Source organism: Salvia hispanica, chromosome 1 (genome assembly GCF_023119035.1).
Source record: "Salvia hispanica cultivar TCC Black 2014 chromosome 1, UniMelb_Shisp_WGS_1.0, whole genome shotgun sequence".
Classification (NCBI taxonomy): Eukaryota; Viridiplantae; Streptophyta; class Magnoliopsida; order Lamiales; family Lamiaceae; genus Salvia; species Salvia hispanica.
Window position 1 is genome coordinate 50,053,781 of NC_062965.1, and position 15,428 is coordinate 50,069,208.

Genomic DNA, 15,428 nt, shown 5'->3' on the forward strand with positions numbered 1-15,428 from the left:
ATGGCAAATGAAATTATTATAATCATCAACAAAATCATGTAAGATATGCCGGTGACCTTTATCACCACCAATATCATTGTACCTCAAAAAAACACCTCTCTATTTTCCCAAAATAGATGTGACTCTTTATACAGTCTTTCGTCTTCTTATCGGCATCATTATTATCGTTACTATAATAAAAATACATTATTATTATTATTATTATAATTATTGTTGTTGTTGTGCATATCTTCTATTTATACAGTACTAGCTAGTACTTCAAAAATAAAAAATAAGATCTTAATTAGCCTAATATATTTTCTTTACTTTATTTCATAGACGAGCTCGAGGTGCTATTAGGGGTAAATAATTCTTTTTTGTTGCACGAATCAATTCGTTTTTATCATAATTTTTTTTAATTGAGTGAAATACTTTAGGATCCTTCGTACAACCTAATTTAATTCAATCAAAGTTTTCTCCCGGAAAAGTAAATTACAAAGAATAAAACTAGTGAAAAAAGTACTCCATATATAGGAGTATATAACCCTTACTTCAGATTTGTAAGAACTCAAATTAATGAATTATTTCATTAAATCATGCATAATCATAATAAAAACAACAACAATGAAATAATATGATACACATATGTATATACAAATATTAATTTGTTCAAGGGCATTTAGGTTTGCCCTTGGAGTTGGTCTTGTCTCTATAGCAAGGGCACTCGTCCTTATTCCCGTAGGTTCCAGAGGGCACGCACTTGCACTCCGCGCAGCAGATTCCACAGTACTTCAAGCACCGGTCTTTGAGACTTGCCTGCGCGCACCGCACCCCACACTTTTCATCGCAGTCGCCTTCATATTTCATTTCATCAGTGCACAATACAATGTCAAAACAATTTGTGAAAATTAATAGTAAAAATTAACTATAAATGTGACTCACTTGAATCTGCAATTGCGGCGTCAACAATGTAGGATGTGAGAAAGAGGGTGAGTAGGAGCAATGCTGCAATGTTCTTCATCTTGTGATGAGAGTGAGAAGGAGAGAGAGAGAGAGGTGTGAATTGTGATAGGGAAGAAAGAGTGAAGAAGGTATAAATAGAAGATGAGGTGGTAATGAATGCCAAGAGAATAAGGTAGGTGAGGAAATGAGAAAGCAACCGTGTGTGGTAGAGGTTTCAGACTGTCAGATTATTACTCATATTTGTAACTATATTTATGATATTTTCTGATTTTATGTATATATCACTGGGGCAGGATCCCCTACTGTGGTAGGAAACACAGCAGGGCCTGCTGTGGTAGAATACGTCGACGTTTTGCTCAAATTTGACATACTTTAACTCTTTTCAAATACTCCAGCTTCAATACATAAAAGCACTAAGTCACTAACTAACAAATCCATATTTTCTTTTCAAATAGATTCAATACATGCCGCACTAACTAATTTATATTTTCGGTGATTTAAGTTGAACTATAATTTTATTTAAACTAGTATCTCTCCCGTGCTATGCACAGCACATTATATTTTCTTCCAGAATCTATATAATACCAAAGAATTATGTAGCATGAATATTAAATGAAAAATAATTTATCATAAATTCATAATTAATCCATAAATATTAATGAAAATATTTTCACATCTAATATAAAAATTGCGAACACACATCAACAACATATAATTAAAAATATATATATAATTCAATAATATAACACTATCACCAATAAATAAAAAATACAACTAAAAACTCATGATAAAAAATTAAATGTTGTATATCATGAGACTAAAAAATAAAGCAAATTCACATCATACAAAACAAAAAAAACCTAAAGAATGTATAATTACCACTTCTCCTAATGAGATTTTAGATATTGTTTATCAAAAGCTATAAATTAAGATTGCATTGGTGAGACACTTCCTAGTCGAGTTCCATTTGATTATAATATAGTGACTCTATACACTAAAAACCCAAACCTTGAAACCTAAATCCTAAACCCTTATCTTTAAAATATACTCATCATGACCAACAAAATGAGCCAAATATCAACAAAATTCTCCCTCCGTCCCGATTCAATTTTACTTTGTTGATCACTTATTTTATATTGGGGGTTTTAGATCTGTATTTGATATCTTAGTCTGGGTCGGCCTACTTGATAATCCTTAGTGATAGTAGATGTTTTTTTTACGCGAATCTTGGTTGTAAATCTGTTTCTATGCTCATATAAAGATAAAATTAACGGCAGAATGACGGTAGATCGATCAAATAATATTTTTTCTATTATTGTTTTCTAGTTTATTTTATTTTATTATTCTAATGATATAAAAGAGGGAAATAAAGATTCTAATGATATAAAAGAGGAAAATAAATATTCGTAACCTCACATTTGAAACTGCCGTAGTTTTTATCATTATAGTTTATAATTTTAAATTTAAATGGCAGTTTTGTAAATATTCCTAAAACTCCCATACATTTTTTCATTATACTTGGATAACTCTTCTGTCACAAAGACATACATTTAACATTATTAGTACACGCAAATATACATACAAATATTATCTATACTTGAATGTATTAATTCATCACAAGTGATCATCATTTACCACATAATATAATTATAATGTCTGTGATAGTATAGATACACAAATAGTAATTTGTGTAAAGATGGAGAGAAATAAAGTGTTACAATTTTTCCCTACTTTTAACTCTTTACAATCTAAGATAAAGAATAATAATAAATGGAATGAAAATTACGATGAAAATTATAACATAAATCGAATTATAAGTCAAGTCGAGGAGATCCCTCTTAAAGCAAGACAAATTACGGCACAACTAGTGCTCTCAGATTGATATATTATCCCTAAAGATAAAACGACATTCTCCTAACGTGTAGAAGCATCTTAAACCAGCTAGTCATTGACGTACTTGATGGAGCTATGAGAATGTAGCAATACAATGCTCCTGAAATGCAAAATAAAATATTGAAAAATTGAGATAGAAAGAAGAATGTTTTTGTTGATATATAATTCATCTACAATTCTAGGCCTTTTATAGGAAAAATAGACAACATAAGAGGTCTTGAAATTAAGGTACCATAAATCATGAAGTGATGACAAAAGGTTACAAATTCTACACATGTCATTACTCCAATAAAAGTTTCCATTCAATTTTTTCTTAGCATACTATTAGACGTCATATGCGATAGTTATATAAATTAAATCTTTTCATTTTTCTAATTATCACATAAATAAATAAAATATTTTCATTTTTCTAATTTTATTTAGATAAGATGTGTGAATTTAACACTCACACTAATGATAAGAATAAATTTAATTTTGATAATAAATATATAATCAATTTGATGAGAAACAAAATGGTACACCTTATCTACTCCTATTTGATGATAATAATCCACAAATTTATATATATACAAATTAATTATCAAAATTAAATTTATTCTAATCATTTTAGCCTCAAAATTTTCAAGTCCATAAATACCCCCAAAACTTCCCTTGATAATTCCAATAATATCCCCAAAACTCCCCTTTTATATATGTATAGATAATGATTGATACGCTACTCATTAAAATATATAAATTACTAACTAATTAAAATTTCAGAATTTTATATTAAATTGGATGCTCATTTAAATTTTATATAAAATAATAATTAAAGCTTGTCGGTTGCAGTTAGGAGATATGAATTCTAGTTATAATTTGTTTTAACAAAAATTTATCAAATTTTAGAAAGTCATTATGTATTTAAATTTATAAATCTCAATTATAATATTACAATAAAAGTTAATTTCAAAAAATAATTTAAACTCCCTTAGTATTACTCTTTAAATTTTTAGTGTAATATTAGTATATTATAGTAGTAATTGATAGAAGTTCATACCACGATACTCCCACTGTTCCATAAATTTTGTCCCACATTGATTGGACACAAATTTTAAGAAATGTAATAAAAAATGAGTTGAAAAAATTAGTGGAATGAGTACGTGGAATATAGGGTCCACTACCAACAATGGTAAAAAGTGAAATGTAACAAATTTTGTGGGACATACGAAAAAAAAAATATGACAAACTTTCTGGGACGGTTGGAGTAATTTAAGAGATAATTGTCATTTTATTTATTGACTTCTTGCTGGTCTCACACATTTTAAAATTGAAATATAAATCATAATTTTTTATTCTTTTTAATTGTCTCAAAATACATAAAATTGAAGCTAATATTGAAGAAAAATCAAATATGATAACAACAACCCAACGTTGTGTAGATAAAATGATTTCATTATATGTGCAGTGTTGATTAAACATATTGTGATTTTACTGCCATATTATATTTTTTAATTTTCCATTATATTTTCAACTTTTACCGTCATGGGATAATTGAAAAAACTGATATGTGAGTATTATTAGAGTTTTAAAGTTACGAAATTGTCAAAAATTCAAAGAATAACTAATTTAATAATCATTATCACTAAATTTTAAATATAAAATGAGTTTGCAAATTTGATAAATTTTTAGTCCAAAACAAATCATGGATAAAATTTTAATTACTAAAATTCTAAAATTTTAATTAGTAAGTAATTTATATATTTTAATGAGTAGCTTATTAATCATTATTTAAATAAAATCATTGTTCAACTTAAATTATCGAAAATATGAATTAGTTAGTGTGGCATGTATTGAATCTATTTGGAAAGAAGTGTTGTATATATTGAAGCTAGAGTATTTAAAAAGAGTTGAAGTTTATCAAATTTGAGACAAAACGTCGACGTTTCCTACCACAGCGGGGCACTGCTGTGTTTCCTACCACAGCAGGGGATCCTGCCCCATATATCACTATCATTGTCTATAAAATATTTGGCAAATTTTATTATATATATATACTATTGCGATGAAATTTACTAATGTTGAAATTTAATTATGTATGCACCTAATTTAATGTGTATTAAATTATCTATAAGATTTAATATTTTCACTAGAATTCACATATATTTATCGATAATTTTAGAATTAAGTGAAATATTAGTTACTAAATGAAGGATAAATTTACTTTAACTATTACAATTATTTTCAATATAATTAAAATTACTATAATATTAATATACATGATTTTTGTTGTAGGTCATATTTAAATCTGGGATAGACTGTTTCTGGGCCTAGCTTGGGCCGGGTTTTGGATGGGTTTGTGATGGTTCTGAGCCTGGACTGGGCCTGAGTTTTATAAATGGCCCAATAGAAGCCCATCTCATCTCATGTGCATGCATGCTCACACCTATCATTTGAAAGTAAATATGTCGATGAGAAATTATACATAAAAACTCAAAAAACTGTTATGATAAGTAACTAACTGTTTAACTAAAATGGCTTTGTTAAAATATATTTTAACATGAAATCTTCTTCATCGCAGGATCTTAGGAGATCATCATTTATCCAAAAAAATGATAAATGATTGTGTAAATTATAACCTCTCAAATATTATACTCCTATTTCTCGATTGGGATATTACAAGCAATGGTGGATCCATGCATGTAATAATCGGACATGTCTTCAAATTTGAACGTGGCCTGCACACAATAAGAACATATTAACGATATCATATAATATCGAATATGGATTGTCACGATATGATAACAACCCGAACACAATCACGTGATTAAAATAAGCTACTTAGTACACATTTAAACCTTATTTACACAATAAAAATCATGATATTACAAGATTAAAGTTGATTTTTAAACCTGATTCACACGATTCGAAACCCGATTTATATGAACCTAGAGAATAAAATTAAAACATATTTTAAATAAAAAAAATCTTAATATTAGTATTTTTAATGGATTATTCGAACCCAATCCAAATTATTGGGTTTCTTAAGGATAAACCTGATAAGACCATCTCCAACAGTACTGCAAAACCTAAAATGCAGTAGAATAATACCTCCAACAATACTGCAAAACCTAAAATGCAGTAGAATAATACCTCCAACAATACTGCAAAACCAATCCCATTATAGGTTTTTGAAGGAAAAATACCTATCTTTAGGTTTGCACTAAAAGTATACCAAAACACTTTTCATAGTTTGAGTTATTGCATTCAAGTCCAAATATTTCATATTTATTAAAATAGAAGAAGAGAATGAAGAGAAATTAAAATACAGTGAAATAAAAAACTTACGGGAGAAGAAGGAAGCGACTTACAGGGGAAGAAGGAAACGGCCGAGAAGAAGAAGATATGAATTAACCTAATCTAATCTTTTTTATATTTAATTTAGTTATTAAATAATGGGCTAGCCCATATTAATATTATACTCTATTATTCAATATAATTGGATAAAAATAATCTATTATTTACTAAGAATGAGCCGTTAATTTATTCCACCACAAACCCAATTTTATTATATAGATCAATAACGGTACAAATAAAATCTATAAAAACAAATATTTTATTAGTTAGTAATTAAACACTATACGTACATTAATATTTTCAAATCAAATATGCTATCATAAACAAAAAAGTATTTTTATTATATTTAAATTTTCTAAATTTTGTAATTTATTATGCAATGAATAATAGATTTCATATTTAGTTATATTAATTATTAAATCTTATATTATATTATTTTATTTTATTTAAGATCTTGATAAAGTGTAATGGGGTTAGTGTCTAATTTAGATAAAATATATAGGTACGATTGAAAAGTATAAAAAGTCAGTGGGTGAAGAATATTCTTTTGGGTTTGAGTTTAGTGTAAATGGTTGGAGCAAAATCAATATTTAGTGTGAGATTTACACTAAAATGAGTTTGAGTTTAGTGGAATGGTTGGAGATGCTCTAAGGACACAAACCCAATAAGGCTTTGACCAAACCATTTAATTTCATGCATATCCGTGTCGTATCTAAAATTACCAGCATTATTATGTAGGATTGGGTTTGACTGACCCTTCTGTTGGCCAACCCAATCTTTTGATCTTGGAATTCATTTCCATTCTTTATCTTCCATCCATTGTCAATAACAACCATCGCACCTCATATGCCTTCAATACCGGTGACGATCTTCTTTGTTGTCTTACCCCCACAAATCCTATTTTCCAAATTTAATTTGTAAATCTGCCGTTAATTACAAATGTAATTGTAAATCCGCCATTAGTTACAAATATTGTTGTTTGTCTCATTTTTGTTAGTTCGTAATTAGGTGACGCGCATATAGAAAAAGGGGATGGATGCATATAGTCGTATGAAGGGGGAGTGTTATATTACTAACTCAATGCTTAATTGCTAACTACAACTCAATAATAGCCATTAGATATTCAAATTAAAGACCTAGATCATTAACCACAAAATGTCAATCTCAATACGATAAAAAAAAAACGTCAATAAGGCTATATGATTAATTTCAATAAAAATCAATAGGGGTATTAATGTCAAGTTAGTTATAACTAACTTTTTAAAAGAAATCTCAAAACTTTAAATTCATATAACATATATCAAATTAAAGATAATTTTATAAGGATTCCAACGATATACTACATGCATATGTTCCGACGTCAAAATTTGAAAAAAAAAATCTAGAATTTTCGTATTTTTCGTACACAGGCTAATGTCAATACAACTAAGATAATATGTCAATATAAAGCATATACAATGTCAATCCTAAATTTTTGTTGACATTCTCAAAGCATTGTGTTGATATTTTGAAACACTATATTGACATTTTCATCCAAAACCCTAATTTGGCGTTTTTTTAAATTTTTTCGATTTAATTAATAAAAACGAAAATTACACGTGGCAAATTGTAGACCACACATTTTTTAAAATCATATGGTCTTAAATTAGTTGTAGTTAGCAATTAAATGATGAGTTAATAATTGATCACTCCCCAGTCGTATGAAAGTGTTAATTACATATAATGGCAAATGAAATTTGTATAATCATCAACAGAAATGTGTAAGGTATGCCGGTGACCTTTGTCACCACCATTATCATTGTACCTCCAAAAAAAGCACCTCCTTATTTGAAACTCCTCCATATAAAAATATGGTCACTCTTTCGTCCTCTTATCCGCATCATTATTATCGTTACTATAATAAGAATAAATTATTATTATCTTTACTATATACTAGTTGTACATTTCTTCTATTTATACAGTACTAATACTTAAAAAAAAAAAGAAAAAATGATCTTAATTAGCCTAATATATATTTTTCTTTACTTTATTTCATAGACGAGGTGCTTTTAGGGGGTAAATAAAATTTTTTTTGGTTGCACGAATCATGTTAAATTTAATTTTTTGTATCATAATAATTTTGTTTAAATGATACTTTAGGATATATCCTTCGCACAACTCAAATTATTTCATAAAATCATGCATAATCATAATAAAAACAACAACGATGAAATGATATATATTGTGAATACAAAAATATTTGTTCAAGGGCATTTAAGTTTGCCCTTGGAGTTGGTCTTGTCTCTATAGCAAGGGCACTCGTCCTGGTTCCCGTAGGTTCCAGAGGGCACGCATTTGCACTCCGTGCAGCAGATTCCACAGTAATTCAAGCACCGGTCTTTGAGGAATGCCTGTGCGCACCGCACCCCACACTTCTCATCGCAGTTGCCTTCGTATTTCATTTCATCAGTGCACAATACAATGTCAAAAAAATTTGTGAAAATTAATAGTAAAAATTAACTATAAATGTGACTCACTTGAATCTGCAATTGCGGCGTCAACAATGGAGGATGTGAGAAAGAGGGTGAGTAGGAGCAATGCTGCAATGTTGTTCATCTTGTGATGAGAGTGAGAATTAAGGAGAGAGAGAGAGAGGTGTGTGAATTGTGATAGGGAAGAAATAATGAAGAAGGTATATAAATAGAAGATGGAGGTGGGGATGGGGTGGAAATGAAGAAGGTTACTCATATTTGTAACAATATTTATAATAAATTTTTGATTCTATATATATCACTACCATTGTTTATAAAATATTTTTTTAATTTTATAATATAATATACTATTGTGATGAAATTTACTAATTTTTAAAAAAATTATTACTCATATTTGTAACAATATTTATGATATTTTTTTTATTATATACTCCCACCGTCTGTGAAATGTTGTCCAGTGTTGCCATTTCGGTCCATTGGCGAAATGGTGTTCACTTTGCTTTTATCCATTTTTGGTAAATGGCCCCCACTTTCCTGTGACTTATTTTACTCACATTGAAGTAAATATATAAATATGGACTCACATTCCACTAACTTTTTCATTCACTTTTCTTCACATTTTTTAAAATATGTGACGAGTCAAATATGGACAACATTTAGTGGACGGAGAGAGTATATCACTACCATTGTATATAAAATATTTCTCAAATTCACACTATTAAAATCTAATACTTATTACATAATTAAACCTTATTTACACAATAAAAATCATGATATCACAAGATTAACTTGTTTATCAAATCTTTGATTCGCACGATAAAATCCAATTCACATGATTTAAAACCTGATTTATATGAACATAGAACAGTGGCGGAACCATAAAATCAAATAAGCCGGTGCTGAAAATAAAATAAAATAAAATTAGAAATTATTATTATTATTATTATTATTATTACTACTACTACTTTCAAATAAATAATACTTCCTCCGTCCGCCATTAGAAGTCACGGTTTACTATTTTAGTCCGTCGACCATTAGAAGTCTCGGTTAACTTTTATAGTAGGTACATCTCACTTTCCTATGACTCATTCCATTCACATTTTATTATAAAGTTAATATATAAAAATGGATCTCATATTCCATTATCTTCTTTTCTGAACCACTTTCCTTTATGAGTATATCTTAAAATCCATGCCGAACTTAAATGAGACTTCTAATGACGGACATGAGTATTGTTTTAAGATTATAAGGATAGTTAGATTGGAAAAAAAAGATGAGTATGTGTTTAAGCAATTGTACTTCCATTTCTATTACTTTATAATCAACTAAATAATTAATCGTCCAAACTTAACAATTGGACAAAAGTCACGTGCAATATATTTCAATACTAATATGAGTATAAAATAGTATATAGAGTATAATTATTTATTTATAATATTTGATAATGCCTTCCTCATCACTCTTTTTTTAATTGTTCAAAAAATTTTATGTTGCAAATTTGGTTGAGATATTTGCAATATGCTTTTTTATTAAGAATACACTATGGAGTAGTATATTTTGATTTCTAGTATATTCTTTCTCTTTCTCTTTCTCTTTATTAGTCTTCATATCTATTATATCTCTATTTCACTCAGTGACTCTTCCTTTCTTCTTCCCCATTTCTCTAAAAATCATACAACAAGAACAACATTACAGAGACTCTCTTCAATTTCCGCCCCAAGCACAGAATAATTATACAGTGTCCGGCACCGGCAAGCCCCCGCTGGAGCGGGGGCTTGTCCCTTACTAGTTCCACCGCTGACCTAGAGAATAGATTAAAACATGTTTAAAATAAATAAATTAGTATTTTTTAATGTATTATCTGAAACCAACTCAAATTATCGGGTTTCTTACATATCAACCTAATAAGAACACAAACCAAATAAGGCTTTGACAAATCCTTTAATTTCATGCATATTCATGCCGTGTCTAAAATTAGTGTGTGCAGTGTTGCGATGTTCAAATAAGGCAGGTTCCCCAGATCCAGCAAGTCCACTAGATCACTTGGTCTAGGAACTCGCAGGTTGCGTGGAATCCCGGTCGTCGGACACACAAGTACTTCCCCGCTTCAAAAACCCTCAACCACTTTACTAAACCTAGTATAGGGAAGTAGGGATCGATCCCACAGAGAAGGATGCGTAAGAATCGTAATCAAGGATTTGGGAGTATTTTTGGTGTTGGCTGCTGCCACGCATTTTCTTGGGTTGAGGAAAAATTAAAATTAACTTGACTTGGGAATATTAGAAAGAAACTTAACCTAACAGCTAGACCTAGGAAATAATTCTACGATGGGACCACCTCTAAGAAAAAGCAGAGTACGACTGGAAAGTGGCAGAATAACTAACTCTAGTACTAACTGACAGTGACATCGTCTTCTACAACCAAATTCGCATAAAACTTCTTGAGAAAAACACATGAGCAAATAAAAAACAGAGCTACTAACTTGGAATCAAATCTATGCATAAATCACGAAGAACTTACAGATCTGCATACCTAGACGAAGGGAAATAGAAAACAAAGGAAATAAAACAAGTCTATCCACTACTGTTCTTTCACACGCCAAAACCAACTTTAGACGCTAAATCCACTCCGGATCCAAGCGTCCGACACGGACTCCAAACAGAAGAAATTCTCCATCACGTCAGATTTACAAATTTAAGCTCCGAACACTCAATCAACCACAGATCTGTCACCCAATTCCACATCAAACACCTCAATAACGAAATAAACAGAGATCGACATAGCAATTTAAGAATTACGCTAACAGTAGAGAGATCTAAGCAAAAGTAACTTGAAATTAAAAGCTAAACTCAGATCCATGAGCGATAAACAGTTAAACATAATCAACATCAAAGTCGACTCCCAAAAGTGAAGTTCGACGGTGAAAACTAGCAAAAACAGCTGAAATTAAAACAAATGTATCTTCGCCCTCACTGGGACGGTGTTACCAAACTCGAGATCTCTAGAAAGTGCCCCCCTATTACGATTATCCCCCAGAATGTTTCCCAAGTGTGTGTAAAATGTATGAGCTAAGAAGAGTGAAAAACTATATCCATTACGCTGCATGCTCCTCTCTATTTATAGGCGCTTTAGTGGGTCCAGCGAGGTATTGATAATGACTTTGTTGCCCTCAGCTGTAGACTCCCCCGTCACGCCAATTTTCCTTGTAAATCCTGCTCATTTCGTCCTTTTCTTTCGCTAGACCATCTCCTTCCTTACTTCCTTGATCTAGCGATTTTCTTCACACACCTGGCTTAGGAAACGTGTTAGACCCAACAATTTATAACATTTTTTGCACATTTACTAATTGAAAATGTAATTGTAAATCGGTCATTAAACATGGGCCAAAAATTTTATAAAAAAATTATTAATCCAACATTATATGTAGCTTTTATTTCGTCCAATTCGATTGGAGGATTGGTCCAAGCCAAATAGTATATCTTGGTTTGAAATTGAGTCTAATTGAATGAAGGGCTGGTCCAAGCCCAATAGTATTAATTGAGTGAAGAGCTGGTCCAAGGTTCACCTTAAATAGTCAACAATATATTTAATCAAATAGTATAGTTAAACAAAAATCTAAAAATGATAGTGACTGAAATTCCTCTCTCACCTTAAATAATAAAGCATTCTTAATTAGAAGCATGAGCTAATTTATAGATCAAGTTTAATTTGCCTAAATAGTAGGTCAGTTGCAAAATGTAAAGGTAATTAGTTAATTTGCAAGCGTGACGAAATATTGGTTGTTAACTTGTTATCAACCTAGTTACTGCAACGTTGCGTCCCATCAATACTCAGTCTATGTAATGTTTTTGTTTTTAAATATTTCCTCAATTTTAATAAATTATGTAAAAAAATATAAATTTTGTTTTATAATAAATATTCCACGTCTCATAAAAATATGTGCAATTTCCATCTTCGTTCATCCTACAAAAGTATAGGCATTTTCATTCACCATTATAACTCATTAAACATTAATAATAATATGGGTTCCACTATTCACCAACACTACTTTAACTATCCTTCTAATCCACCCTTTTACTTTACGAATTGTGCATAAATTCATGTGTCATTTCAAATGCATATATATATTTTTTGATAGTGAGTATTATTTCAAGTACAATACAATATTAATTTAATTATTTTGTTTAGTTTTAGTTACGAATAATAAATGCCAAAAAGTTTATAAATGAGTAAAAACTAAAGGATAACCCATATCATCATGTCCTACAAGTACGCTGGCTATCACCATCGCCAATACGACCTCCCTCAGCCCACGTAACCGTACCAGCAGCCGCGCAATTACCCTAATGGGGACCATGTGAATTGTGATGGGGAAGTAAGAATGAAGCGGAGATATGTACCAAAATTAGAAACGAATTATTTTTACGGAACGTATCAAAAAGAAAAAGTCTATTTTTATAGAATGGAGGAATATATAGGTCTAGCCGTGATACATTTGCCAGTTGCCATAATACTATTTTCATTAATTATTCCGATCAACTCAACGGGCATTCAATTTGTGTAAAATATGCATTTACTTCTTTTTTCAATATCTAATTTCAATTCATGTATCTGTTATGTTTTATGTATTATTTATATCAATTATTATAATCAATTTATGTATATATATTTATAATATACATTATTAGGTTGCCTTTTTTTTTTTTATTATTATTAATTCCTAATGAGTGTTTGTAAAGTGTTAGTATAATGTTTTCCATTAAATTTTACCTCCTACATACATATTTATTTGCAAAAGAGAATACAACTCTTCTTTTACTTTATATACTCTCTGCACTTTATTCTATTTCTTTATATTTAATTCATTTAACACAATTTTCTTAAATCTTCTTCAATAAAGAATCTTACGAGATCATCATATATCTTCAAAAATGATAGTGAATGATTATATAAAAAGTTCATAATTCTCGATTGGGCTTATGACAAGCAATGGTGATTCAGACAAAGTTGGAGGTTGATTGACATCACCGTCTCTCCATGCAAAATGAAAATTTTAAATTAAATCTGGCCTTTAAAACTGTCCTCCACCTCAAAATTCCCTGAGCTTGAGATTCAATTTTTCTGCTATCATTGCCAATGACAACCACTGCACAACATTTGCCTTCCGAGCAGACGACAATCTTCTTACTGTGTTTGACTATGCGCGTTCTATTTTCTGAATGGCCATTAATTGGAAGTATTATTGTTTCTACACTTTTTTTGTTAGTTCATAATTAGGCCTTCATGCACATATAGAAAAGGGGGATGGATATAGTCATCATATGAAGTGTTAAAGCCAAACGAATCCCTAACATTGCATGTGTAGATGTTGCTGGTGAATTGACATAAACGTAGTACATAGAATGGCAAATGAAATTATATATTATAGACAATCACCAACAAAATCACGTAAGATATGTTGGTGGCCTGTATCACCAGCAATATCATTGTACATTTGTACCTCAAAAAGCATCTCCCTATTTTAATAATTGAGACATGGAGTATATAGAATTAAGATATAGCTATGGCGTCTGTATAGGCAATATAATTTCCCCAACATATGGTCAATAATTTATTATCGGTACTACGGAGTTTTATTTTTTTGCCGTCATTATTGTTGTCCATATCTTTCATTGTAAAACTTAATATAATCAAGTCATTCTTAAAAAGTTTAACACTTACAAAATTCAAATTTCTTCAATTTGAAAATGACGTTGTTTTATGCCCATAAATTTAACAAATTGAAATGGAGAAAAATAAAAATATTATAAAAAGTTTTTTAAATTAGTTTCTATTTCAGGGGCAAACACTTTTATACTCTTTTTTGCGGTACTAATCATATTAAATAAAATTATTTATAAGTGAGTGATGATGTAGGGTCCTTCACACAACCTAAGTATTAGTTATATTCTTCTTTCCCACAAAGATTTATGTGTTTGAGTTTTATCAGATTAGTAGTCTAATTCTTTTCTTTCATAATTCATATATAATTAATAATTAACCAAATTAGTAAATTCAACCAAATTTAACCAAAGTTCTCATAAAAAAAGGTAAATTACCAAGAACAAAACTAGTAAATAAACTTATATATAAACCTTACATCAGATTTGCAACAACTCAAATTATTCATAATCAAAATAAAAAAAACAATTAAATAATATGATATGCATATAAAAATATTAATTTGTTCAAGGGCATTTAGGTTTGCCCTTGGAGTTGGTCTTGTCTCTATAGCAAGGGCACTCGTGCTTGTTCCCGTAAGTTCCAGAGGGCACGCATTTGCACTCCGCGCAGCAGATTCCGCAGTACTTCAAGCACCGGTCTTTGACGCCTGCCTTTGCACATCGCACCCCACACTTCTCGTCGCAGTCGCCTTCATATTTTGTTTCATAAGTGCATGATAGTTTTACAAAAATTAGTGCATAAATTATTCAAATTAGATATAAATGTGACTCACTTGAATCTGCAACTGCGGCGTCGACAATGGAGGAGGTGAGAAAGAGGGTGAGTAGAAGCAATGCTGCAATGTTCTTCATAGAGAGAGGTGTGTGAATTGTGATGGGGAAGAAAGAATGAAGAAGGTAGTACTACTACATAAATAGAAGATGGATGTGGCCGGTGGGGAAGGGGTGATAAATGATAATGAATGCTTGAGAATAAGGTAGGTGAGTAAATGGGAGACAACCGCGTGAGGTACGTAGAGGAGGATACAGACTGTCAGGTTTATTTCATTCGATTTTAGAGAAATAT

The 15,428-nt window shown here is 30.2% G+C and overlaps 3 protein-coding genes across 3 annotated transcripts; all 3 read right to left on the reverse strand.

Annotated features, from left to right (window-relative positions):
- Positions 1-490: 490 nt before the first annotated feature.
- Positions 491-1,082, reverse strand: LOC125214727 (peamaclein-like). The gene is made up of 2 exons (XM_048115865.1): positions 922-1,082; positions 491-833 (listed from the first exon to the last, which is right to left on the reverse strand). Exons 1-2 carry the CDS (start codon positions 998-1,000, stop codon positions 649-651), a joined length of 264 nt encoding a protein of 87 aa, XP_047971822.1. The 5' UTR covers positions 1,001-1,082; the 3' UTR covers positions 491-648.
- LOC125214737 (peamaclein-like) lies at positions 535-15,317 on the reverse strand. Its single transcript, XM_048115875.1, has 3 exons — positions 15,136-15,317; positions 14,863-15,051; positions 535-644 (listed from the first exon to the last, which is right to left on the reverse strand). Exons 1-2 carry the CDS (start codon positions 15,212-15,214, stop codon positions 14,867-14,869), a joined length of 264 nt encoding a protein of 87 aa, XP_047971832.1. The 5' UTR covers positions 15,215-15,317; the 3' UTR covers positions 535-644; positions 14,863-14,866.
- On the reverse strand, positions 8,317-8,801 carry LOC125214747 (peamaclein-like). Its single transcript, XM_048115886.1, has 2 exons — positions 8,685-8,801; positions 8,317-8,596 (listed from the first exon to the last, which is right to left on the reverse strand). The coding sequence occupies exons 1-2, from the start codon at positions 8,761-8,763 to the stop codon at positions 8,412-8,414; spliced, it is 264 nt and encodes an 87-aa protein (XP_047971843.1). The 5' UTR covers positions 8,764-8,801; the 3' UTR covers positions 8,317-8,411.
- Positions 15,318-15,428: the final 111 nt, after the last annotated feature.